At 40.6% G+C, this 27,558-nt stretch overlaps 1 protein-coding gene across 4 annotated transcripts in view; it reads right to left on the reverse strand.

Moving 5' to 3' along the window:
• THRB (thyroid hormone receptor beta) overlaps positions 1-27,558 on the reverse strand; it is a 335,135-nt gene that overhangs the window by 58,380 nt on the left and 249,197 nt on the right. For 3 of the 4 annotated variants that reach the window (XM_042956862.1, XM_042956861.1, XM_042956863.1), the window contains one exon: positions 15,122-15,382. The exons of the other annotated variant lie outside the window; for it this stretch is intronic. In XM_042956862.1, coding sequence (XP_042812796.1) covers positions 15,122-15,311 — 190 coding nt within the window. In that variant the 5' untranslated portion in view covers positions 15,312-15,382. The remainder of the gene's footprint in view (positions 1-15,121; positions 15,383-27,558) is intronic. 4 annotated transcript variants of the gene reach the window in all.

Consider the following 27,558-nt stretch of genomic DNA (forward strand, 5'->3'; position numbering starts at 1 on the left):
TTAGTATTTGAGAAAAACTTTTTTTGATAGTTCCAGCCTGTTACAGCTCTTTACTAAAAGATACTAAGGGGAGGCTTTTGTTTGCAATCCATCACCAAGAACAATTTGCTTTTGCAAAAATGTGCTTGAAAAAGCAACAACATGGTTTACTAGCATAAAGGGAATGGATTCTGATCTGGTGTGATGGGAGAGAGGGCTCTGATGAGAACACTGTGGTGGGAACAACACACTCCTGGGGCCCAAGACGTCAAAAGCAGCCCCAGTAACTGAATTGAGAGCTGTCCAAGGATATGGAGGTTCTCAGAAGGCAGTCCTGGTGGCCTCCCCCACTTGGATGCTCTTTCCAAGCCCAAGGTCTGGAGATTGTGTTTTATTTCATTAAGGTGGAGCGGTTTCCCTAGCGTAGTCATGCAAAAGATACCACAAACACGGTTACAACAGCCTCTTACTAGATGAAATGTGTCAGTTTATAGACTGAGTGAGGTAAGCCCTTTGTAGTTCCACAAAGATTGGGTCAGGCCTTAGGCCAGTGGTTCCTGAACCAGCAGCATTGGTATCTCCTGGAACTTCTTATAAATGCAAATTCTCTAGTCCCACAGAGACTTTGTGGGGTGAGGCCAGGGATTCTAATGCAGGCTAAAGTTTGAGAACCAGGACCTAGACCAAATGAAAAACGTATATATGCAGAAGCGAATACAGACTAGCACCTGTAAGGCTGGGAGTTGAAAGAAAAGAAAAGCTTTTGAAAGATATTTTAGACAATTGTTATCAGCACTGATTCTTCTCTCTTCTAAGCCAACAGTGGAATGTTTGCTCTTTTCCACGAATGAACATTTGATTCAAAAGCAAACCTTTAATGGCTGATATAGTCTGACGAAGCTTGGGCATCATAGTCCAGAAAACATACAATAAAGCTTCAGTTTGGTGTGACTTTACTTAGAACCCTGGCTAAATTTATTATTTAGCCATAATTATTTAGCCTCACTATTATTGGTGAGGTCTACCACATGTTATTTTCATAACCAAACAATAAGACTGGTAGGCAAGTATTTCCATTCACTTTACAGAGTGGAAACTGAGAGGTTGGTTTTCTCACCCTTACGTAGCTTTTGGCTCTTGATTTGCTATTTTAGAACTTGCTTGTCCCACTTCTCCTCACTGCTTTTCTAAGAAGAAAATTATTTCAATGTTTTGAAAGTTCTGGGCCACTAATTATATGTTTCAACATAAATTCAAGGTTACTAAAATGACTTATCCGCTTTTCCATACAGGAGCCTAATTTAATGCCTCTTCATATATTTATTTTGATCAATGTTTTCCTCTATCTCTAGAAAGAAAACCTCTTCAATATTTCACATTTTTATGAATATACTTTATGTTTAGCATGAATATCACATAGGCATTTATTATTATGTACTCTTTAATTAATGAAAGAAAGTAGATCCCTTTTGACTTAGCTTAATGTGCTAAGATGATGATTTCATTGAAACTCACATGGATGGACTTGATTTGAAAAGTTGAGTGGTCGTTTGAGTGGGGTGGTTTTGACATTTAACAGCTATCATAAACTTTCTTTATTGCAGAATAGCATGTCACAGGTTAATTTTAAAACAAATTTCCCTAATAATAGGAATAATGAATGAATGAATAAGGAATGATCGAGTCACCTGCATTTACTTTGCTTTTTCACCTTTAAGAACAACTAGTGCAAAATATAGGCTCTGCCACAATTGATGTGGTTTTCGAAAGATTTATTCTTTGTTCATTAAAGGCTCCATTCTTTCACTTGTATTTAAAAATGTTATGGAGAATAATTTAAAGGTTCAGACGGAGTAGTGATCCCTGCTACAGTGTGGATGGACCTAAGTGGAAGCGGACCCAGTCCGTTTGCATGCTTCCATTTCTGTGCAGCTCAGTAAAGGCACATCTGTAGGGGCAGGAAGTAGATGAGTTGTGGCCAGGGACTGGGTACAGGAGTGAAGAGTAACTGTAAATCGGTTCAAAGTTTCTTTGGGGTGATGGAAATGTTCTAAAATAAGATTTTGGTGATGATTGCAAAACTCTGCAAATATACTCCCAATTATGGAACTCTACACTTAAAACAGAGGAATTTTATGATATGTAAATTATACCTAAATAAAGCCTTATAAAAATAGATGTGGGGTTACAAATAGCTTGAGCTAATTAAAACTGATCATCGAAATAAACAGAGTTAAAAGTTCGAACCATTTATATATCAATATCATGTGTAGGAGGAAGACGTAGCCTTCCTCTGAAAATTGCAACCCAACTAAAAAGACATATCAACAAGCAGAAAACAGTATCTGATGCACGGAATGCTTCGTGTGTTAAGTGAACGTGGAGTGAAGTGGAATTATTACTTCTGAAACAACACCGGTGACACTCTTTCTTCCTCTTCTCTAAGACAAATGCCAGTCATCCAGTAGAGTATTGATTATAGCTTGGTCGTCAACACAGTTGCTGCTCATCTCCAGTCTAGGCACAAAGCTCACCCAGCACGTCTAATTGGAAACCCCATGCTGGTCTCAGTGAACTTTTTATTCTCAACACATGGCACAGCGCTGGGCACACAGAATATGCTTAGGAACATTTTTGGTGTCAATCAAGATGATCCGAATCTGGTGAATTACCCAGGCATGTTCAGAAGCTGTAATAAGAGGTGGTGCATGCACCGTAAGTGCTCTAGTAACATCTCATGACAGCACAAGGAAATAAATGATTCGTTCCGAGGGGGAATGGAGAAATAAGCAGAAAGGAAGTGATATTGGGGCTGGCCTTCAAGGAAGCAGTGAATAAAAGAGGATTTGTAGAAGAGTTTTCAAAACTTGGATCTACCTCATGTTGGTTCGCGGAGAGCCAAATCTAGAAATGGTTCTTCATTTTATTTCAAATACCAGAGTAGCCTAGAAAGATACATAGTTGCTATCAAGATTAACCTAAGATACATTCCAATCTTATTGTTTTGTAATGTAGTAGGATTGGCCTGTGGAAAGAAAAGAATGTCCAGTTAAAGCATGAGAAGAGAATAAAGAGGCAGCATCTGTATCTGCTATCTTCAGAGATCTTCAGACTGCAGAGAATCTGCTTTCTGTCCCTACCACAAAGAAACGTGTCCCCCAGGTATCATACTGTCATGCCAACTTTAAAAATGTCATAAGTGACAGAGAAGCAAATAACTTTTACTCTTGAGAAGTTCATCTGTAGCGTATTGAATGGATGCTTAATAAGAGGGCTTCTAGAAAATATACTTCCTTCCAACCCAATGAGATAATGTACAAGCTTGTCAATAATGATGGAAACCTCTTCACATGAAGATGAAGGAGGTTTGGAAAAGTGGGAACTATTTCTGAATGACACACTTAAATTTTTATAGGAACAAACATCACATGATACAGGTTTTTTGTTTTTTTGTTTTTTGTTTTTGTAGCATTTTGGTCAAAAGTACAGAATCTGATTCTAATCATGAGGAAACATCAGTCAAACCCAAACTGAGGGACGTCCTACAAAATCATAGGCCTGTACTTCAAACATGTCAATGCCACAAAAAAAACACAGAAAGGCTGTTAAACCATTACAGATTAAAGCAGATAAAAGAGACACAAAAGCTAGATGAAATACATAATCCTGGCCTGAATCCTGGACCAGAAACAAAACTGGAATAAAGAACAATTGATCGTAGCCTGGATCAGCCCTGTCAGGAGGCTAAAGGAGTAGCATGGTTTGCTAAAAGAGCAAACCCACGAAAGCCTCCAGAGACAATCCTTTCTCCAGCCCTGGTCTCAGTCTCTACCCCCACTCCTGGGAGGGAAGAGAGGTGGGCACATTTTATGAAATTTACATAAAGTCTATAGATTAGATAATGGTATGCATCAATATTACATTTCCTGATTTTGAGCACTGCAATGTAAGCTTTCTTTTTTTTTTTAATAATTCTTTTTAAATGTTTATTTATTTTTGAGAGAAAGACAGAGTGCAAGTAGGGGAGGGGCAGAGAGAGGAGGGAGACACAGAATCCGAAGCAGGCTCCAGGCTCTAAGCTGTCAGCTCAGAGCCCGACGCGGGGCCCAAACCCACAAACTGTGAGATCATGACCTGAGAACCAAAGTCAGATGCCCAACTGACTGAGCCACCCCAGGTGCCCCTGTAATGTAAATTTTCCAGGAGAATTTCTTTGATTTTAGGGGGCGCTCTGAAGTATTTAGAGTTCAAGGGGTGGGTATGATGTCTGCAAGTTACTCTTGCCTGATTCTGACAAATACAAACAAACACATACATATATTCTCACACACACTATGGTAAGGTAAATGTGGTATAATGGTAACAACTGGTGAGTCCAGATAAAGGTTAAATGGGAGTTCTCTGCATTATCCAACATTTCAGCTGAGAGTACTTTGAAATCACACATAAAATTGAATTTATAGGTTTGCCTTAGCAGATCTTCCAAGAAAACATGCAACTCACTCACACTTGAAGATGGTCATTTTCTACCAGTTTTGTTTTTCCAATTGAACTCTTAAAAAAACTCTTAAAAACTCTTTAAAAAAAGTAATCAAATTTGCAATAAAACAACAATCAAATAGCCTTCCATTCATCTAGGAAAAGTGTGTCATATTAATTATATATATATGTATGTATGTACATATATATATGTGTGTGTGTGTGTGTGTGTGTATATATATATATATATATATATATATATATATATATATATATTAGTGGTGATTGCCAGTCTTATATTATTGATATTGCAAAACTTTTTTTTTTAAATCATAGAATGGGCATTTGTTTTCTTTGTTTGGGGAAGAGATAAGACTCAGACATAGAATGATCACTTCAAAGGAAAGTTAAGAATGAGCATATCATGTGTAACCAGAAAGGGATAACAAGAAAGCACTATTCCCTACGTTTGACCATAAATATTAAATAGGACGAACTCCTTGCAGATACCTGTTTCCCTGGAAACCCATTCAACTGAAAATCCTGCAAAAATTAACATGTATTTTTTTTTTCTCCCTTAAATGGCAGGAACATCTTTTACTGACACATTTTTGAGCTTTAGTTTTATATCTTAGGCTTAGTATAAGAAGTTCTTTCCAGATCTAAGCAAACAAAGAGCCAAATAAATATCTTTTCATTAATTCTGAGGCTGGGCTTAAGATAGTAGGACCTGTATAAGCTGCAACGTGAGTAGTTGAGGTAAAATTTGCCACTCATTAAGTATTGCCATCTAGACTAATAGACCATCAACCTCCCCCCCCCCCCCAACACTCTTAACTCAAATGCCAAGTAACCTAACAGAATAGATAATTGAATTAAATAGTCATACTTGCAGTACCATTCTATGTTTTCAGAGGCAGTAAAGTTCAATAAAGTCAAGTCCCTTGTATAAGTCAATACTGACAAATGTCATGGGGATAGAGGTTCACCAAAAATAACTCTGTTTCAGTCAATGCCATGGAGAATGGCTTTTGACCATGGAGGATTTCTGATTCTCATTTCCAAAGCCCAGTTGATTTTGGATTTCTGGTGTCTCTCTAGTGTGGATGGAGAAGCGGGATCCTATTTATTTCAGTTCAAGTTAAGGAGGATGAATTGGTCCAGAACTTGAAAAGCTGATCTCTAAATAGAACTCCTCAGTGGCATCAGCCACAGAGTAGACTAACTACGGAGAGAAACCATCCCTGTGTCAATATGGGTCGTAAGTACAGGTGAAATGGTTTCCCAATATCACTCTTGCCTATTTTGTCTGCAGTGTCACTATAATGCAGGCTACCTTTGGTGCAGAGTCTCTGCATTTCCAGGGGCTGTACTCAAACCCAAAGCCTCTGCCCTGGAGAGGTAAGGATATACTGGCCACCAATCCTTTCAGAGAATAGATTTATTATGGAGCATGAGTATGTCTTTTAGAAACTGACGGGGTAAAAGCCCAGACTTACTGGGGAATTGAGAATGGGCATCTACATAGACTGAACACTTCTGTGGTCCTCTCCAAGGGAGGTAAGACCATTGAAAGTGACGGTGCAAAGCAATTGATTGCCTAATTTGTCCTGGAGTTGCTATATTTTTCTGGTAATCACAGTTTAGGTTTTGGGGGTTAGTACTGATTTAGTGTATTTTGTCCTGTTTTCCCCACAAGGGGAAATATGGTTATTGTATTGGAGTAGCAGATTAATGGTGCAGATTAATGTCCTTGGTTCTTTATGGTCAATCAATCTCTGATTATATTCTTTGCTGGAGAGAATTAGTGATTTATCCAAGGTTAAATACCTGGTAAATGTCATACCTAAGAGCCAAACCATGGTCTTCTGTTCTCAATATTCCCTATGTGCCTACCAAATGCTGGGGAACATTCCTAAGATTTAATACAGTAGGCCAGCTAAGTAATTTTAAGATTCTTGAAATAACTTTTTTTTCAGGGTTATTGAGGTACAATTGACAAATAAAATTGTAAGGTATTTAAAGTATACATTGTGGTGATTTGCTGTACACATACATCATGACAGGATTTCTTCCATCTGGGTGATTTAACACATCCGTCACCTCAAATATTTTATATACATTTTTACATGCAATTGTATATAAATGTACACAATATTGTATATATATAAATATATACAATGTATAGATACACATATACTTGTTGAGAACATTTAAATTCTCCTCTTTTAGCAAATTTCCTTAGACATTACAGTGCTATCAATCTTGGAATATCTTGATAGCCCCAGATCAACATGCCATTCAAACATTTGTCCAAATTTTACTGGAACCTCTGTGTTCAGTGTCTTTTTTGGCAAGAGGTGATACAGGTGATGCGGTTCTTTAGAGCACTGCGTCACAGACTGAACCGTGGGTAAATGCCACCTCTACCGCCCAGCACACAACCTGAAAGCATGCACATGACAGTCCTGCTCCTTATTTTCTCTCTCTCTCATCCATTCCCTGCTATCCTCACCCCTTCACGGCTCCTTCCAGTCCATTCCTTCCATTGCCATTATTGGACCCTGTCAAGGGAGAAAGGAATCCTACCCAGTTCATCCACTTGGAGACACTAGTGACTTGATAAGATATCCAGCCAGGAGGTTTGCATTTGGAAAGACCACAGGGAATTCAGGACAACCTGTGGGAAATGTCTGGAGCAGGGAGATTCCAGCGGTCACCTATGATGTCTTTGTAAGACTGACTCTCCCAACAGTACCTTTTCAACTTCAGTGCAAGCTCTACAAGTTAACCATCCACATTGTACATTATCTTGTTTGAAAACTACCCGTTGGAAGCATCCAGGGATTTGGTTGTTGTATCTGTTCCCCTTGTATCCATAGTATCCTCAGCATTAGAAACTTAAATTCTGTCATTATCTACTTAGCGGTTGTTCTCACATTGCGTTCTACATCCCTAACATCCAGTCTGCTTCGGGTCTTTCTAAGCTTCATTATAAAAATAATACACACAGAATCCCACAGTTCTGGGAGATAGGATCCCCATTTTACAGATGAGGAGACTGAGACTAAGAGATTCGCTCAAGGCTCAGTGGCTGATTAACAGTAGCACCAGAATCTGACCTTGGACTGTAGGACTAGATATGCGCTGAACCCCTCTGCTCCTGTCACACTAGGTCTGACTGCCCTGCACCTTCCCCTGCATGTAGGCCAGTGTTTTCTCTGTGGCTTAGATTCTTTCCTTGGGGTGCCAGCAGTTTCTTTGCCTTTTTGTGTCATAAGGAAGTATAATGATGAAGAGCTCTGGTACTGGAGCCAGACTGCCAGAATTAAAATTCCAGTTCAGCTCCTTTATACTTTTCTTGGTTTCTTATTTAAATGAAAAAAAAAAATTTAAGTAGACTTCCCACTGGGCACAGAGTCCAATGTGGGGCTTGAACTCATGACCCTGAGATCATGACCTGAGCTGCGATCAAGGGTCAGATGCTTAACTAATCGAGCCACCCAGACACCCCTGAATTTTTAATTTTTGAAAGAGATTGAAAAATATCTTGGCTGTTGCTTAGACTCTTCTTTCAATTGTTTGTGCCTCTACTGTAGCTGTGTATGTGATGTTTTGTTTTGCTTCTCTTCATTTATGTTTATATGGTTGTCAATGTATTTCAAAGTCAGAAAGGGGAACAAAAACTGGAAAAGGGGAGCCCGAGGCTGAAAGAATGTTTCTGTTCCAAGAATAGTTATGTAGTCTCTACTAAATGGCAGGTGCTATGCTGGATGGTTTATACTCATTAACTTTCATCTTTACAACAAATCTGAAAGCCAGATATTATGAGCCCATTTAAAAGTAAGTACACTGAGGGTCAGAGAGGTTAAAAAAATCTGCCCTGCAGTGGTAAATTTAAAAGCAAGAAGTTTACCTAAGTCTGTCTGACTATAAGCATATGATCTTAACTTTTAAAGAAAACGGTACAAGTTATTCATTAATGCATTCCTACTGTAAAAAAATCTTGAATGCAGTTGTATGTGGAGTTAGTATTAGCACCCTCCTTTGCTCTACTCTTTCCTTTTTAAGGTGCCTAGTGTCACTGGTTGATGTGTATCCAGGACCTTTTTCTGTGCACATTTGTGCACTCACAATGATACAGACTTTTAAAACTCCAAATGGGATCCGACTATACTTAATGTGTGGTTGCTTCTCTATTATGTATTCCTAAAAGGACCTCTTTTAAAGAATCTGTTTAGGGGCGCCTGCGTGGCTCAGTTGATTGGGTGACCGATTTCGGCTCAGGTCATGATCTCACAGTTTGTGAGTTCGAGCCCCGCGTTGGGCTCTGTGCTGACAGCTCAGAGCCTGGAGCCTGCTTCGGATTCTGTGTCTCTGCTCTCTCTACCCATCCCTTACTCATGCTCTGAGTCTTTCTGTCTCTCAATAATAAATAAATGTTAAAAAATTTTTTAAAAAAAAATCTGTTTATTTTTCTAGTGGATACTTTAGATATGCCATAAGTTATTTGAGCATTCCCCTGTGGACGGACATTTGGATTGTTATTAATTTTCAACAACAACAACAACAACAACAACAACAAAACAACAGAGGGGCAAAGAAAACAGGGTGAACACAGATCTTGGTCCGCTTTGAGTATTTCTATGGGATAGAGTATTGTCAGACGGACAGCTGGGTCAAACCGTGTATGCATTTTATGCTGTGATAGACACTGCTAAATTGGCCTTGGAAAGCCTGTGGTCTATCCACTGCTCTGTGCTGTATCTCAATGAAAACTGAAGTTGGATGAAAGAGCCTTGAACTTCTGATGTTTCCCTTCTTTGCTATTGCCCTGTTTCCAGTTTTTTCCCCCTCCACTCCAGCTGATGGCTTTCCTTTCTTCTCTTGCCCTCTATTTCTGTCTGTCCTGATCTACTTACGGGGTGCTCTTTCCTGCACTTGAAGTATCAAGTCCCACAACTCCCCTGCACACACCAGAAGCTGGTAGAGAGCACTTACTCTCATGCTGATGGCTAAGGCTCCTAGAGTGCGCTTGAGGTATATGAATCACACTGTGCTCTCAGCTGGGACTGCACACATGATGTATGGTGAGTAGGGGCAGAGTGGAGAGTGGAGATGGATGGAACAGATGGTCGGACTAGTGGAAGGGCTCAAGCTTTTTCATCCCCTAACTTCTAAAATACTCATTTACCTGAAGATGTCCTTGTATTTTACTTAAGGACAAAGATAGCGATCACCCGCTGAAAATGTGAATGTCTAACTTGAAGGATTATAATGCATACAATGGCTCTCATTTTTAGAACACTTTGTTATTTTCGTAAATGAGAATTATATATCATTTAAACCTGTCATCATTGATTTGATTCATTTTTTTCCCCTTATGAAGAGCATGAGTTAATAGTCTGGCCCTTTGCTGACATAAGATACTGTTTTAAAAATTACTTTAACTTGTCTAAATCTTGGGGACTGGCTTAAAAAATTAGGGTATATCTATAAGCAAGAATAATTTATAGCCAATAAAAGTCAGAATTCAGAGCAATACTTAATGACAAAGGAAAATGTTCATGATGTGTCGTTAAACATTAAAAGCTGGTTACAAAATGGTATGCCAGTATGATCCCGTGTTTAGAAAAAATAGAGATGCATAGAAAAAAGAGATATACTGAAGATTTTAACACTGCTTGTCTTTGGAAGATGGAGTTAAAAGATTTATAAAAATTATTTTTGTTGAAATTTTCAACTTTGTACATGAACATGGGAGGATTTTATGATGAGAGAAAATAACTTGTTTGTAAAATTATTTTCACTCTTTTTTTTCTTGTCTTCTTCCAATCTAAGACTCAACTCTTTTGATATTAAACATAGAATTGACCTACAGAGAACATTCAGTGAGATCACCAGACTGCTGTTCACTTTCTTCTAACCCAGCAGGGGAGGTGGGTCAGTCCTTGCCTCTCTCCTCCTACTGGGAGGTCCCTGACTGACGTTGACCACAAACATCTAAGGATGGAGGTCTGATTGTCTGGATCCAAACCCTGCTGGATCCAGCTACAGGAGTGCACACATCCATCTGGGACTCATCCTTGTGGGACTGGTGAGACCCTGTGGTTCTGAAGAGAAGCTCAGGAAGGCATGAGAGGTCTGTGTGAAGAAGCCTTCTAAGTACTTCGAGGAGGATCAGGGCCCCAGCCAAACAGAGTGGGATTCTCTGAAGGGTTCAAGTCCCAGAGGGATGTGTTACCAGGCTGAGTGATTAAATAGAACATCCAGTTGGCAATTAAGACAACCCAGGCCTAGGGGCGCCTGGATGGCTCAGTTGGTTGGGCGACTGACTTTGACTCCGGTCATGGTCTTGAGGTTCGTGAGTTCTACCCCTGCGTCGGGCTCTGCACTGACAGACAGCTTAGAGCCTGGAGCCTGCTCTGTGTCTCCCTCTCTCTCTGCCCCTCCCCCGCATGTGCACGCTGTCTCTCTTTCTCAGAAATAAAAATAAACATTAAAAGAAATTTGGAAAAAAAAAAAAAAGCTAAACCAGGCCTAAAGGAAGTATTATCAAAAACAGTGACGTAGTTGGCTCTCCAGTCCCAGTCAAGAAAGGGAAGAAAAATGCACATTCCCTAAATGTCCACTAGGTGGCAGGACCTCTCCTATACTAAGAGTTTAAGAGTATGCATTCTTAGGCATTTCCTCCTAATTGTTTTTAACAATCACCCAGAGGGCTGGCTAAAAAACAGATTCTTGGGCCTCTTTTCAAAGCTTCCAATTCAGCAGTCTGGATTGAGGCCTGAGATTCTGCATTTCTGACAAGCTCCTGGTGTAGTTAGTGCCACTGGTTGGTGCACTTTGAGCACCACCGAATGTATCATCTCAGACTCTGGGAAGGAAGGAGGTGGGCAGGAGTAGGATGTGGTCCTTGTGCCTAAGCAATCAGTTCAGATTGTGACAAAAACTCCAGGGAGGTGTAGTGTGGAGACAGAAGGGTGGCTTGGGGAAGGGAATGGGGTCGCTTGCTTCTGGTTGGAAATAGCTTCTGGTACTAGAGCAGGTTTGAATTGTGGGCTTTGCAGCAGAATGTTAGGTTGCCAGAGTTCTCATTCTAGTTAAATGTGTTACCAATTAATTTCTTTAGAAGGACTGTAGCGGATAGAAACACAGGTATATGCAGATGAAAATGAAACCGGTGTTCAGACCAAAATGAAAACCAAGACATTGAATATGTACCATAAATAAGCGACAAGAAAAACATCAATAATTCTATAAAGCATAATTATTCGAACCGAAGGACCATTTAAAAAATATCTGGTCCATTATAGCTCAATACGTGGTTATACTGCACACGACTGTGACATAGCTGTGGCCATGCATGGCTGACCAGGCAAGTTTGACAATTCCTGACTGGTCCAGTCTCTGTTCAGTGATGTGAATCCACTGATCATGCATTTGATAGTCAGTGGTAATGTCAAATTGCTAGAAAAGTTTCTAATGCTTACTGTTAGTCTGTATTTGCATCAATAGAGAGTAACGATGACAATTTGTAGAAGGGCACTCATCCACAAACCACCCTTGGAGATGCACTGATCTAGATGGGCTACTTACTGACCTGAGAGACAGGCTTATTGTGTAACTCAAGCAGGCAATTTGTTCTTTTGGCTCTTGCACTGTAGATCCTTAACTTTTTGTATCCTTCGGGACCATTTAGTTCTTGTTAATTCCATTTGGGGTCCTTGAAACGGGGCTCTTTGGATATACTTTCGGTCTTGATGCTATTTTTCATACTCAGACATCAAGGGTAATGTCCTACATATAGCAGGCACTTAATAAACACTGATGGGATAAATGCATGGAATTGTAGCCCAGGACTGAGATATCAAGCATGCTTGGGGGCTGGAAAGAGATAGCCAGGAAATAAATATCCAGCATAAATGGATATTAAAACAGAACTCTCCTCACAGTGATTTTATACAGATGGCAGACGGGCAGAGCAGAGGAAGAAGAACCAACTCCAAGAAGAAAAGAGCGACTAATCAAGTTGTTTCTCTGGCCTCACAGGTGCCTCCCTAAATAGAGTTGTCCACTGTGAATGAGTAAAATTCAGTTTATACGGTTCATGGGCCATGACAACATTGGCCTTCCTGTGGCATTTTCATGCTCAGCCAAGCCATTGACTCATGTTCATGCCAAGGTGAACCCTGCTGGTTACTGTAGAAACTACCAGAGATTTTTCCTTAGTTGTTTTCCTTTTTTTTTTATTTCTTATTTTTTATTTTTATTTTTTTATTTTTTAATATGAAATTTATTGTCAAATTGGTTTCCATACAACACCCAGTGCTCATCCCAACAGGTGCCCTCCTCAATGCCCATCGCCCACCCTCCCCTCCCTCCCACTCCCCATCAACCCTCAGTTTATTCTCAGTTTTTAAGAGTCTCTTATGGTTTGGCTCCCTCCCTCTCTAACTTTTTTTTTTTCCTTCCCCTCCCCCATGGTCTTCTGTTAAGTTTGTCAGGATCCACATAAGAGTGAAAAACATATGATATCTGTCTTTCTCTATATGACTTATTTCACTTAGCATAACACTCTCCAGTTCCATCCACGTTGCTAGTAGCTGTTTTCCTTTTAATACTAGAATCTTGGGGAAGGACTTTAATGTAATAATTTAATTATATTTTCTTATTAAATAGTTCTCTGACTTTCAGCAAGGAGAGCTTAATGAATGCAAAATGGGTTATCAACCCTAATCCCCCCGATACATCATGCCTTACCCCACACTCATCTGTCCTATTCTCCTTCTCCATACCTTACTAGGCACACAGTGGAGCACAAGGAATTTATGTGATTTAATGGTGCGTAGCTAATAATACTGGTCACAGTAATAATGATAGCTGCCATTTAGAGAGCACTTATGAGAGGTACTATGCTAAATGCTTAAATATATTATCTTATTTAATTCTATCAACAATCACATAAACTTGCTCAAGGACAAAGCGGAAGGGCTAGGATTCTAGCCCAAACTTGTGACTTTAACCACTGTACCATAGTTACCGCCTTGGATCCAAATAGAGACTGTTTCCTTTTGCTTTTAAGGTATAACTACAAACTGAAAACTACAGTATTGGGAACTCTGGGTACCCAAGGCCAAGATTTTTTGTCAATGATGGAGACATAGATGGAGCCTATGAATGAATAAATGAGTGACTCACTGAATGAATGAGTATGGGTACCAACTGTGAATGAATCAAATTAGTTTGTGAGGTTCTTAGATGACGAGGATACTACAATTTCATGTTGGCATTTCACTGTAAACCAAGGAGTGACATGGTTTTGATGCCAGCTCATAAATTCTGAAGACACACTCTGGTTGCAAATTCTAAGACTAAATCTCAATTATTTCTCACACAAATTTGTGTGACCATGCACACACACAGACACACATTCTTGTCCTATATGCTCTTTCAAAAAAAACCTTATTTTGTTCTTTTTCTAAATACCCATTCAGTTTCTCAAATCCCCAAATAATAGAGAGGCAGTTCAAACACAAATCTTCCCATTCAGAACATGTATAGTTTTGACTACACTCAAATCAGAGCTCATACCACTATTTTATTATTCTTAGATAATTCTATTTTCAGTTGAAACAATGTACACACTCAACTTCCCAGGTCAACTGGTAGTTCTAAGGAGATTATCATGTGTTCTCTGAAAAGCTAAAAGACCAGCCGTTTTTTGATAGAATGATCATGTATTTATCTTCAAGTTAAAACGGTATGTAAACGTCTTTCATGGCTCATATAGAAGAGCCTTTACAGACTTTCATTAATATACCTTGCTGAGTGATTGCCAGATTTCCAAACACACAATCTAAAACTTAGTCATGAGTCAAAGTCCTTAAAGAAGAACCAAAAAGATCTTTTTTCCCCCTACATGCTAAATTGAAAAAGAATGGAAAGTCACATGAACGTGGACATTTAAAAGCACAAATGAATTTACAAAGCACACATTTTGGGGAGCCCTAAGACAATAAAGCGATCAGCACAAAGACATCTGTCAGGGTGGAGGCAACCTGAGGTAAAGACCAGTTAAATCTAATGCAATCAGGAACTTAAGGCCAGTTTAACACTTTTTTTTATGAGGTGACAACCTCCTAACACCATAATCTTGCCTTTCAGGAAGATGACACAAGGATTTAATGAGTAAAAGAAAACAACTTAAAACCTCTCTTTTGAGCATGAATTGTCTATTTGGGTTAAAGGTAGTCTTTGAGATCCCATTAGCCATTGGGAAAAGAAACACACCCACACGCGCGCGTGCTCGCGTATCAAAGGCAAGTAGTTATAGAACGATAGCAATGTCTATTTCTACTCAGATTCAAAAGCAGAGTTAAAGCCAAAGCTAACAACCCATCTGCTAATTAGAGAAATAAAAATGTCTTCTCCTCAAGTGTCCAACACAACATGAAACTGAAATTAACTGCTTTCCTTTGGGACTCATTTATTTATGTTCAAAAGAAGATTTGGGGATAAAGAAACCCTGCAACGGAACAGTTGGGGAAAACACATGGACACTGTGCATTGGAATAAATGGATCTGAGCACACATTTACAACAGAGATTTTTTTCTGCTTGTTGAAGAAACACTTGGTAGGGTCTAATAAAAATCAGGTTACCTTTACATTTCTTCTCTTCTGTTTGGAAGGTCTGGGCACTTGGGACACTCTGATCATTCACATCGTCATGGTCCAGATGGAATATTGAGCTAGTCCAAGTGGCCTGGATGAGATGTGGTGATGTCTGTTCATTTTTCAATGCGCTGCGCCTCTCCGCATGGCTCTTCCTATGTAGGCAGGCTTCAGACATTCCTACTAGCTTCCAGTCGTGTTCTCGGTCTGGACAGTGCTTTGGTTTGTCCCAGGCTGGAAGGCCATTTTCTGGAGGGTTGAAAAACACGAGATGACGAGCTGTTGGCATTGTCAAGATTTTGGTGAGATGCAGTTTTGGAAGGCAAGTTGTTTCTCAGTTCTTTGGGGCTGACAGTATTCACATGCACCTCCACTTGACGGCAGTGATAAGATGCAGAATTTGTCAGCCTTGGGCATTTAGCCACCGCAGTTGGATTGCCTGTCGGAGTAATCAACACATTCCCCCTTATTTTTAGTGCCTAGAGAGACATTAGTTCCTCCATGGAAAGGCTGTGCTTTCGCCAGCCAGGCTTCCACAGCAATAGCCCAAGAGCAAGTTTACGCCAATTTATGTTACTACTTAGACGATCGTTTGAGGTCTTGAGGGTCAGGGCTGGCCATGTACACTTTTCAGATCCTTAGGACATAAAACATCCAGGATTCAGCCTTGTTTGACTTTGGTTTCATCACAGGCTGACCTGAGGGGCACCCTTGTTACTTAAGTGGGACATGCTCACGTGGTTCCTCAAAGAGTGACAACTCGGTCCTCCCTACCACCTTCTTCCCTAACAGCCTGATAAAAGGGACTGGATCTTCAAATGGATATTTGTAAATGTAGTCCCAAATAGGCAATGAGATCCAATGAAGGAAAGCAGACAGCGCTTTAGTTGTGGGGCCGATTAGCAGCCCTAATGATAGAATAAGCTCCGGATCTCTTTGGCTGAGGCAGAGGCAGTGAATTACTTATGTATATGGTGTTGTTCTTCCTATTTAATTTATAGGGACTTGAAAATCTACCCTCTAGAAAATAGGAAGAAGGGGAATAACATAATGAAAACTTTCTCACACTGATCTTCCCCGGTGGCAAACTTTACCTCCTTGAATGTCTTTACTGTACATGGATATAAGGTAGTAAAAATGAACAGGCTAATGCATGTATTTGTATATACAAAAAATTAAAAAACATAACCCATCTGGTCATCCATATTTCTAGAAATTCTTAGGCTACTGTCAAAATGAGAAAAATACAATATAGAGTTATACTTTTAAATTGATCATATACAGTGATTGAAAGACTGTAATTTATAAGTGAATTTTCCTTTATGCAGAAATTACCAAAGGAGCAAAGATATCCATATTAGAGAGAAGAGTCCATCCTGATCTGTGCATAGTATTGGGAGGTTTTTTTCTTTTTTTTGATGTTTATTTATTTTTGAGATACAGAGAGGGAGACAGAGTGTGAGCAGGAGAAGGGCAAAGAGAGAGGGAGACACAGAATCCGAAGCAAGCTCCAGGCTCTGAGCTGTCAGCACAGAGCCTGACAAGGGGCTCGAACTCACAGACCACGAGATCATGGCCTGAGCCAAAGTCGGACATTTAACCCACCGAGGCTCCCCAGTATTGGGAGTATTAAGTAAGCTGCCTTTCTAACATTTAAAACGACTTTTAAATTATTTAATGCAAGGGTTAAAAATGCTTTAGGTTTTCATAAGCACCCTCTCTAAAGGACTAAACGTCTTCAGTTGTTGTTAGGATGGTTTCTCTAAAAGTGTGACCTACTCTCAGTCACTTTGGAGGCCGCATTTACCCTGTGAGATTTCAGGTTACTATGTGGAAATTCTAACACATGTACACTCTCTTTCTACTCCAGGAGGCGACTGTGAACATTGACAACAAATAATCAACATGTGATTTCTTTGTCACAGTAAATGGAAATGCTGTGGCTTGAAATAACAAGGCCAGTAAGCAATAAGTCCTTGCAAAAAAAAAAAAAAAAAATTCTACTGTGACAGCTTTTGGATACAACATTTGATCTTATTCAGAGAAGAGCCCTGAAAATTCTCTGTATGCAAACGGCCGTTCTAGGCATTGTGTGAGATCATGAGTCCTTTCTCTTTGGAGATTACGTGGCCTTATTCAATGCATGGTGAATCAAGAAATCTGGACTCAACCACAGCCAGCTACTGTGCAATTACAGGTACCTATTCTCACTATCCATTAAAAGAAAACAACAGATTAAAATCGTGAGAGATTGTATTGCATTCAAATTAAACATATCTATGTAGAATCCATTCAAGTTTATTATCCGCGAGGGTTTGAGGTTTTCATGAGCTAAATATAAAGCAACTGAATGCAAGGGTTAATTCTGGGCCTAAAGAGATTGATTTTATTTCTACATACATAAAAAGGCTTCTGACCAATGCATGTTTCTATATGTCTTCTTTGTTTTCAGGGACTCTCTAAATCCTTGGTAAATTGCATCCTGTAAAGCTCCATGTTAAGTAATGCTAAAGTTATCACACTATTTTGTAAAGCCTCCAACATTTGATTTTTCTGCAGAAATTCTTAAAATTTGGTATCAATTTCCCTGATCAAACAGAAATTAAGAAATTCAGCCAAAGTGAGTAGTTACTGCTCCCTAGTGAAGGGAGCTAGTGACCACGCTTGGATGAGAGATGCTGAAAGGGACTCCACCCAAGGGGACATTCCTCCTTAAGCACAGCCTATTAAAGCTTGCTCAGCATGTCCCCTGGGCCAGCAAGAGCAGGGATTTCTTCTAAGCAAGGGAGGTTATGTTTGGGGTGAGGCAAGGGATAAGATTGCCATCCATTTTCCTAAGAAAAGAAGTTGAGATGGTTGGGGGAAAGGGCTTCATTCATGGGAGGCATTTGCAGGCTCGTAAATTACTGTCTGTAATTACATTCATGATAATGATATTCAGCCGCTTAATTGGCAAGTTTATTGGTTGGGGCACCTGCTGGGAAACCTGGGGACTGAGAACTCTTGGTTGGGTCACGGGAAAATTTGAGAGGATTCTATTTAAGGAGGATTCTTGATTCTTATCCTTCCATGAACAGGGCAACACATACAAGTCCTATTCCATTCCAAAGGAGGGATAAGATACCCACTACACCGAGCTCCTTAAATTCTGCCCATAAGTTACCTCACGTGTGTTTGCTTGGCAGTGCTGGTGTTCAGGGGTACCCTGCTATTTCTATGTCTAACGCTCGTATCCTTTGGTTCCCCCCAAACTCAAATCAATGAGCCATATCTTCGTAGAGGGACTGAAATAGCAACAGATTAAGTCAACCATTCTCAAACCTTAGTGAGTGACAATCACCTGAGGCACTACTAAAGAACACAGAAGACCAGGCCTATTGAAGTGGGATGGGGCCAGGGCGTTTGTTTATTTGCTAAATTCTCCAGATGATTCTGATACCCAAAAGAGTTGGAGATCCACAGAGTTCAGAAAACTGAAGGCAGGAAAACAAATTACTGGCAGGTTCCAGGTAAGGACATAGTCTCCATCTCACACCCTGATGTTTTTACACAGCCTTGAAGTAAATTTGCTTTATAATTAAACAATTCATCAACTGTTTTGGGATCAGCTGTGTGAAGCTTTAAAAGTCAGATGTTATGAAAATATTCTCAGTGCCATAATCATCAGGGAAATGCAAATCAAAAGCACAATGAGATATCACCTCACATTTGTCAGAAGGGCTAGAATCAAAAACACAAGGAACAATAAGTGTTGGTGTGGATGTGGAGAAATAGGAACCCTGGGGCACCAATGGTGAGAATTTAAATTGGTGCAGCCACTGTGGAAAACAATATGGAGACTCCTCCAAAATTTAAAAATAGAACTACCCTATGATTCTCTAATTCCACTACTGGGTACTTACCAAACAAAACAGAAACACTGATTTAAAAAGATATATGTATAATATATGACTTACAATAGGCAAGGTAGGGAAGTAACATAAGTGTTCATTGATAGATGAATGGATAAAGAGGTGCTGTACAAACACACACACACATACACACACACACACACACACACACACACACACACACAGAAAAATTACACAACCATAAAAAAGGATGAGATGTTGCCATTTGCAACAACGTAGATGGACCTAAAGAGTATTATGCTAAGTGAAATAAATCAGACTGAGAACGAAATACTGTCTGATTTCACTTATATGTAGGTAAAATCTAAAAAACAAAATGAATGAACAAACAAAAAGCAGAAGCAGATAGATAAATACAAAGAACAAACTGATGGTTGCCAGAGGAGAGGAGGGTACAGGGTGGGGAAAATGGGTGAAGGGAAGTGGGAGACACAGGCTTCCAGACATGAATGAAGAAGTCATGGGGATAAAAGGTACAGCACAGGGAATACAGTCAATGGTATAATAATAACAACGTATGGTGACAGATGGTAGCTACCTGTGGTGAGCACAGCATATTGTATAAACTTGTAAAATCACTATTTGTACACCTGAAACTAATGTAACATTGTGTGTCAACTATATTTCAATAAAAGGTCTGATATTAATTGGATATTATCTTATAGATGGTGGGTGAGGATGTAAATAAGTATTCCCCTGAAAAGTCTGTTGCTCTGGGCATTAATTATCTGGGACATGATGTGAACAATAGCAGCAATACACTAAAAATTTTTTAATGTTTATTTATTTTTGAGAGAGAAAGAGAGCAAGCAGGGGAGGAGCAGAGAGAAAGGGGGACAGAAGATCCAAAGCAGGCTCTCTGCTGTCAGCAGAGAGCCCAGTGTGGGGTTCGAACCCACAAACCATCACGTCATGACCTGAGCTGAAGTCAGATGCTTAATCAACTGAGCCACTCAGCTGCCCTGAAATACATTAAAAAAAAAATTTTTTTTTTGTTAATGTTTTTATTTATTTTTGAGACAGAGACAGAGCATGAGCAGGGGAGGGGCAGAGAGAGAGAGAGAGGGAGACACAGAATCCGAAACAGGCTCCAGGCTCTGAGCTGTCAGCACAGAGCCCGACGCGGGGCTCAAACTCACAGACTGTGAGATCATGACCTGAGCTGAAGTCGGACGCTTAACCGACTGAGCCACCCAGGAGCCCCACATTTTTTTTTAAAGGAGGATTCTAGGAATGACCATATCTTGTTATTCACATGCAGTGTGAATCCTTTGCTCTTTAATGGATTCTAGCTAATACCTGGCTTTTAATACTTCGTATTCTAGACATCAAGACAATTAACCAATTTAATTTATCCAAGAAGAATTGGAGAAAATAAGTAGATAGGAGCATGTGAACTGCTACTAAAATAACCAGGCACACATTGGCCTGTGTTTCTCAAGAGGGTATAGATCGAGTGGCTGAATTTGTGTTAGATGTCTACAATTCTTGTGACTTTGAATGACACAACACCAGTCTAAAAAGTTAATTTTGTAAAAAGAAACAAACCTAAATCTCATTAATATAACTACCTATAGCCTATCTCAGGAAATTTCATTAAATAGGATCGGAAATAAATCTGTCCATCAAAAAAGGGAGAATTACATGGAAATATTCAAGTATTTCAGGACACAAAATCAAGCTGATACATTAGAAAAGCACTAAGGCAAAGGAAATAGGATTATGACAACGTGGTCAGTGAGGGTCAGCTGAGTAGGCTGGGATTTCATGGCACTTATTATAAGAGTGTTTAGTTTGCATTCAAGGCCATCAGTATTAGACATTGAGACCCCAACCCATACTCTGTAGTAGGGGAATGTGTATACAGTGTGCTTTGCAAACCCAGGCAGTGTGTTGAATTATCACGTATAGCTCAGGATATTAAGTATGACGTCTCTAATTTCCATTCTAATTTTTTACTTGAGCCCATTAAGTTTTAGCTTTGCCTAATTCTCATACTATGTACATATCAACTGACTTTTATTTGTGGAGTCCGGTAGAACAGGAGACTAATGTTTGGCTGAGCATTTACTAAGGGCCAAGTATGGAACTAGGCATTCTTACTCATCTTCATGAACATCCAGGGAGGTACACAGTGACACTGCTTGATTTAAGAGGAACGTTACATTCAGAGAAGCACTTCATCTGCTCTTTCATACCTTTGTGCTGTTAACAGATAATATTATCATTATTTGCCTTAGTTTGATGAGTAGCCATTAGCCTATTAATAGTTATCATTTTTTTAATAGGAGTAATTTATTTTATTTTTTAAATTTTTTTTTGAGAGAGAGGACACGAGAGAGGAGCAGAGAGAGGGAGACAGACAATCCCATGAAGAGCAGAGAGAGGGAGAGAAAGTGGGGCTCACACGAAGTGGGGCTTGAACTCACTAAGTGGAGCTTGAACTTACGAACTGTGAGATCATGACCTGAGCTGAAGTCAGATGCTTTACCCACTGAGCCACCCAGGTGCCCTAATCGTTGTCATTTTATTCTTTCAAAGTTCTTTATCAACTATGTTTATTATTCAATTTTCTCAGTTACTCATTTTAATTTTTTTTAATGTTTTTTTTTTTATTTATTTTTGAGAGAGAGAGAGAGCAAGAGTTGAGGAGGGGCAGAGAGAGAGGGAGACACAGAATCTGAAGCAGGCTCCAGGCTCTGAGTTGTCAGCACACAGCCCAACATGGGGCTTGAACCCACGGACCCCGAGATCATGACCTGAGCTGAAGTCAGATGCTTAACTGACTGAGCCACCCAGGCGTCCCTCAGTTACTTATTTATATTCACAACTCTGCCTGCTTTCATTCTAAGCCACCTACAGCCCACTGTTCACAGAGCAGGCAGAGTGAGCTTTCAAAAATATACATTACTACAGCCAGAAAGACTCCAAGAGATTTACCCTGGTCTATCCCACCGAGCTGCTCCCCTGTGGCGTTGGCCCCTTGCCTTTTGTCTTCTGGCCGTGTGGGCTTTTTCTAACATGTGATGCTTGCTCCCACCACAGAGTCAGCTCCTTAATCCTGGAGTGCCCTTTCCAACTCCATACATCACCTCCTCTTGATGTATTGAGAACAATTACTGGGATCACCAACCCCTGCCCCTTTTACATGAAGGTTGGATTTTCCCTTTTAAAGAACCTACCAGGGTTGCATTTCTCAAGGAAGATAATCGAAAGTAAAACCTAATGGTTTGGGGGTGCCTGGGTGGTTCAGTTTGTTAAGAATCTGACTCTTGATCTCAGCTCAGGTCACGATCTCACGGTTAGTGAGCTCGAGCCCCACATGGGACTCTGCACTGATGGCCTGGAGCTTGCTTGGGATTCTGTCTCTCCCTCTCTCTGCCCTTCCCCCACTCTTTCTCAAAACAAACAAACAAACAAACAAAACCCTAACGGTTGGATCCCCATATGGACCTGGAGGCGACTCTGTTTTACTGAACAGAGGAGAGAGGGAAGTTGGAAATCTGAGTCCCACTCTTTTAGTGGCTGAAGGGTCCAATTTTGGAAATCACTGCCACTTTCTAAGCCTCAGTTCTTTCCATTTGTAAACTGACCATATAATGTTGCTCATAGGATTTGATCTGTTCTCAGCCTTCAAAGCCTAGATCTATTCAGGTTTTCTTGAACCATCCCATCCACCCTCCAAACTTCATTAACACTTTCCATGTATCTTTCTCTGTCCATGTGCTACGTCATAACTCATAATTTATGGGGAAATACGTTCTACTTACATAAATGGGTTAGAAAGAAGCTTAGGGTGGAAAGCTGTGACCACGGGGCAAAAGCGCCCGAGGTTAGCTAGCGAGATAGTGTAATGGAATCACGAGTAACTTGTTATATCACCTGCAGGAACTTACTTTCCATCTGACGCCAATGTACTATTGTATTTTGATCACAAACTCCACTTGCCCCCCCTTTGGTTCTTCAACACACAAGTTAATAATTACTATCTGATTGTTTTCTCCACGTTCACGTGTGTAAGATCTTGTTTTCTTCACGTTCACCACGTGGGTAATATCTTGTGAGCTCAATAAATACGGAGATGAAAGGGCAGTTCGGGCTCTTGTCTCCTCTGGGATGTTAGCGTTTTTTTATACTGAATTCTCTGTTTTCTTGCTGGCCAAAGCGAAAACTCCAGGTTCATAGTCTGGGACAATGATTTAATCATTTACTTTTTTAAAAGAATTTGTTGAACACGGTGCCTAGCACGATGCCTTAATTACCATCGTAGCAATCTGGTAACTTTGCAAAGAGAAAACGATTTCCTAGGCGCAGACTTCTTGCCTGTTTTCTTATCTAAGTCACTGATAAGTCCCAAGGAGGACTCAAAACTATGAAAACAACTTCAATGCAGATTTTCTACTGCCAATACTGTCTTCTCCAGACTGCTGAGAAAATGAAAACTGTCTTGCTTTTTAGGGGTGGGGTGCCTGGGTGGCTCGGTGGGTTAAGCGTCTGACTTCGGCTCAGGTCACGATCTTACAGTTTGTGGGTTTGAGCCCTGCATCGGGCTCTGTGCTGACAGTTCAGAGCCTGGAGCCCGCTTCAGATTCTGTCTGTTTCTCCCTCACTCACGTTCTGTCTCTTTCTCTCAAAAAAAAAAAAAAAAAAAAGTTGCTTTTTAGAAGTAGGGTATAATAGTGGTTAAGAATCTGCACTCTGCTGATTAAGGTTCAAATTCTGGCTTTGGCATTTATCAGCCGTGTGACTTTGGGCCAATTGCTCTACCTTTTGGATCTCTCTTGAATGTCTATAATCCTTGTCTGTCTCTCCTCCGTAAGGCAAGAACTTACCATGTTTTCCCTGTATTACGGCAATGGGATCCATACTTCCCCTCCCCCCTCTATTGGACTCTGATCAACTTCTCCATCTCTCAGCTCCCACAGCACCAAGCACAGTGCTTTAACACGACAGGACCTGAATGAATATTATTTGGAAATAATTTAACATAATAGAGACAGGTCCAGATACTTCAGAAGCCTAACAGAGCACACAAAGACTTGCATCTAGCCAGGGATCTTCTGCACTGAGCCATCACATGCTCTGTGTGAGAGCTAGTCAGCAGAGCTGGTTCGCATCAATGTTCTGCAACAAAAGGTAGCTTGCCCGTAATCAGATGCGTGTCAGCCTTTGATTCATTCTGTGCACGGCGAAGACAGAAAGGGAAGCAAGACTCTGCTTGTCCCGGTCCTCAGACTGGGTGAACTTCCTGTTTTTACTTTGGAATTTGCTTAAGACAGGTGTAGCTTGTTTGCTCCCCAGACAAGTGGTGGAGAGCTTCACAAGGGACACCAGAGCACGGCTGCAGGTGTCAGTGCTATCTTATCAGGACCTCTGACCTAGGACTATCGTCTCATCATCTGGGATGGGTGGGCCAGTTACCAGAGGGCAGGCTGCTGGCTTGTTTGCCAGTGTCCTTGGATCCATCTAGGGTGGCTTTGCTTGGCCTGGAAATCTCAACGAGTAGCCTAAGCTGTAGTGCCTGGCTCACCACTTTTTATGAAGGGCTTTGGGGGCAGTGCTTCGTCAGCGGAATCTGTAAGACTTGTGTATTTGGGCAAGGGAGGGAGATTTCCCCGAAATGAGAGAAAAGTCAAATTGTTGATGGTTTTTTTTTTTTTTCTGAATTTTTAATGCCTATTTTTGAAGGAGACAGTGTGAGTGGGGGAGGGGCAGAGAGAGACACACACACAGAATCCGAAGCAGGCTCCAGGCTTTGAGCTGTCAGCACAGAGCCCGACACAGGGCTTAAACTCCCAAACAGCAAGATCGTGACCTGAGCCGAAGTCGGACGCTCAACCGACTGAGCCCCACCCAGGCGCCCCCAATTGTTGACAGTTTTTAAGGGAAATTCACCATTACTCCTTTCAAGAATTGTGAGGAAAGGGTTACATGACTGCTGAGTCTTATTAGGAAACTGGGTGAGAATCCCTCGGCATTGGTGTTACGATTACACGAGCTAATGTCTGTACAAGGTCTACCATTGAGCAGAAATATAATCAGTTTTTGAAGTGTTGCCTTCCTGTTTTACACTGATAACTACAGAGAACAAGTCCATAATTCTCAGTGGGTGGGAAGGAACCTGGAGGCTCCATTCTCCTCCCTCCTCTTAACCCACAAAAACATTGTAAGTCCTCCCCTTCCCCTCCTCTGGGACTGCTATTCCAGTCAGTGGTGAGTTCCTCTTCCTTTGAAAAACATTTGTTACTTGTTCTAGTAACGTGTGATCATGTGTTGCTTCTGAGATCCCTCGGTGCATGTTAGCATTCCCAGTATGAGGAATGGCCCTTGACATTGTGACCAGCTATCCTTTGGTATTCTCCACAACTTATACCTGCAAAATGGAGTGGAATATTCTGGTCATTGTAGGACACGAGGGGGCATGGGTTACAGCTTGCGGGATAGTTTCCAGGCCACTGGCTTCTACAGGAATTGTGACTAAGGATTAGAAAGGGAGGAAACCATATTTATTATCTACGGGGTACTTCATGTGTAGGATAATAGTCATAAAATTCACTGAGGACTTACTATATGCCAGGCTACGAGAGTAGGCACCACAAATAAAAATTACTATTAGCTGAGTACCTATGTGCCAGGTAGCATTTCAAGCATTTTTCCTACAGTATCTAACTTGCATTCCGATGCGGAGAGATGGGTATTGTCTGCCACGTTAACCAATGAGGAAATAAACGTGGAGGGAAGTTACCAGATTCCTGTGTTTCTATTCCGAAGGCATTATAGTAATGCAATTATGAGTTCACTTGTTTAGACTGATGAGGTCCTTGATAGTGGGGACCATGGCTTGTTTGATTTGTGCCCCAACATGTAGCAGGGGGCCTGGCACATTAATGAATGCTCATTACCTTGTGTGGAATTGAACTGAACTCATCCGCTCTCTATGGCTCCCTCCTGCTCCTCCACAGGCCAGTGGGGAATACGAAATGAGAGAATCCTTCTCCCCTTTGTGCTTTCTCACCCTCCTCCTGCTTAGCTAAGTGCTATTTCTTATGATCTTTTCTTGATCCCTAGACTGTTTCTTCAGAACTTCTCTTCCTTCACTTCCACCCTTTCCAAGTGCTAGGTGTCTATGGATATTTCAAGATCTGGAGCAGAGGTCAGAAGGGAAAGACTCTGGGGTTTAAGACAATGATGGCCTTTCACTTACACTTTCTTTGAAAAATTTTTAAAGGAAGTGAAATGTTAACATTGTATTCATGTATAGAATGAAAGACACAGGACCATGAAATGTGCTCAAATATTCCAACTAGGGTGTACTCAATCTGGACAATATCTGGTGCTTCACTCCTGAAACTTTATAAATGAGGATCTGCTGAGGCTGTTGCTTAGCCTTTGGTTACATGAAATGCATCCTCAGGAATATCCTCTTGTAGGCAAAGTCTTGCAAAATCAGGCTCTTTGTTCAGATAGGCTGCCTTCCATTGCTATATGGTTTTGTCTTTCATTTACGGAGCACCTGCCTATTGATTTTTCTTTGTGTTGAGACTGGACTTCTCTGCCCCTGTGTGCAGGTGAATTGAAGTTTGCTATCACCGTGGGTTTCTCGTGTTTCATTGGCAGGGATTCTTAGTCCATTAAGTGAGTGAGATCTGGGAGCTGCTAAGAGAGAAACAAATCTTTTTCTTATCTGGCTGCTTCTGCTTCTCCAGTTTTCCTGTATATTTCATTAGGCCATCATTATCCAAATGAAAAACAATCATCATAGCTATAGAAACCTCACATAGTTATTCTGAAACTAGAAACTACAATGATAACCTCTTGATAGTGAGTTAAAACCATTAAATTTTCTTAAAGTGTGTTTAGAACCTTTTAAATGGGGTTCACATTAATCCATTTGGAAGTTTAGCTGAAACCAAGTTAAAAACAGCACAACAAAACGAGGTGTGTTCAAAGACCACAGTGGAATCTCCACGTGAAGTTTAACTGCATGGAAACGTGTCGGTGGCCATCTCACAATTATTTAACCACATAGGAACAAGCCGCCCTCTGGAGCACTGGCCAGAGGCCCTAGAGACTTGGAAGGTACTTTCCAGAGGACATAGTGGAATCCTCCCCTAGGAACGGTCATTTGATTTTTCCATAATTCATCCTGGATTTAATCAGAATCCTCAGGTCGGATGACTTAAACTTTGAGGTGTAATTACTCTAAAGGCTACAGAGATTCCATTTAGGATATTAGAAAAGCTACAGCTGTTGCAAAAACATTCCTATTAAAGAGCCACAAATGCACATAAAAGGGAACAGATGTTTACTGCCAGGATTAGATTTCCCCTGTATGAAAGTTCAGATCATAATGTTTATTCTCGTTGCCAGTCCGAACCCACATTGCTGAAAAAAACATAAGGTAGTCTGTAAGACTGTCCCCATTTTATGTTTCCAAACTCGAAATACCCCTTCCCAGGGTAGGAAATACCCATGAATCCTTTCTAACTTTGCAAGCTAGGGCTGGGGTATAAT

This window comes from Panthera tigris, chromosome C2 (assembly GCF_018350195.1).
Source record: "Panthera tigris isolate Pti1 chromosome C2, P.tigris_Pti1_mat1.1, whole genome shotgun sequence".
NCBI classification, from domain to species: Eukaryota; Metazoa; Chordata; class Mammalia; order Carnivora; family Felidae; genus Panthera; species Panthera tigris.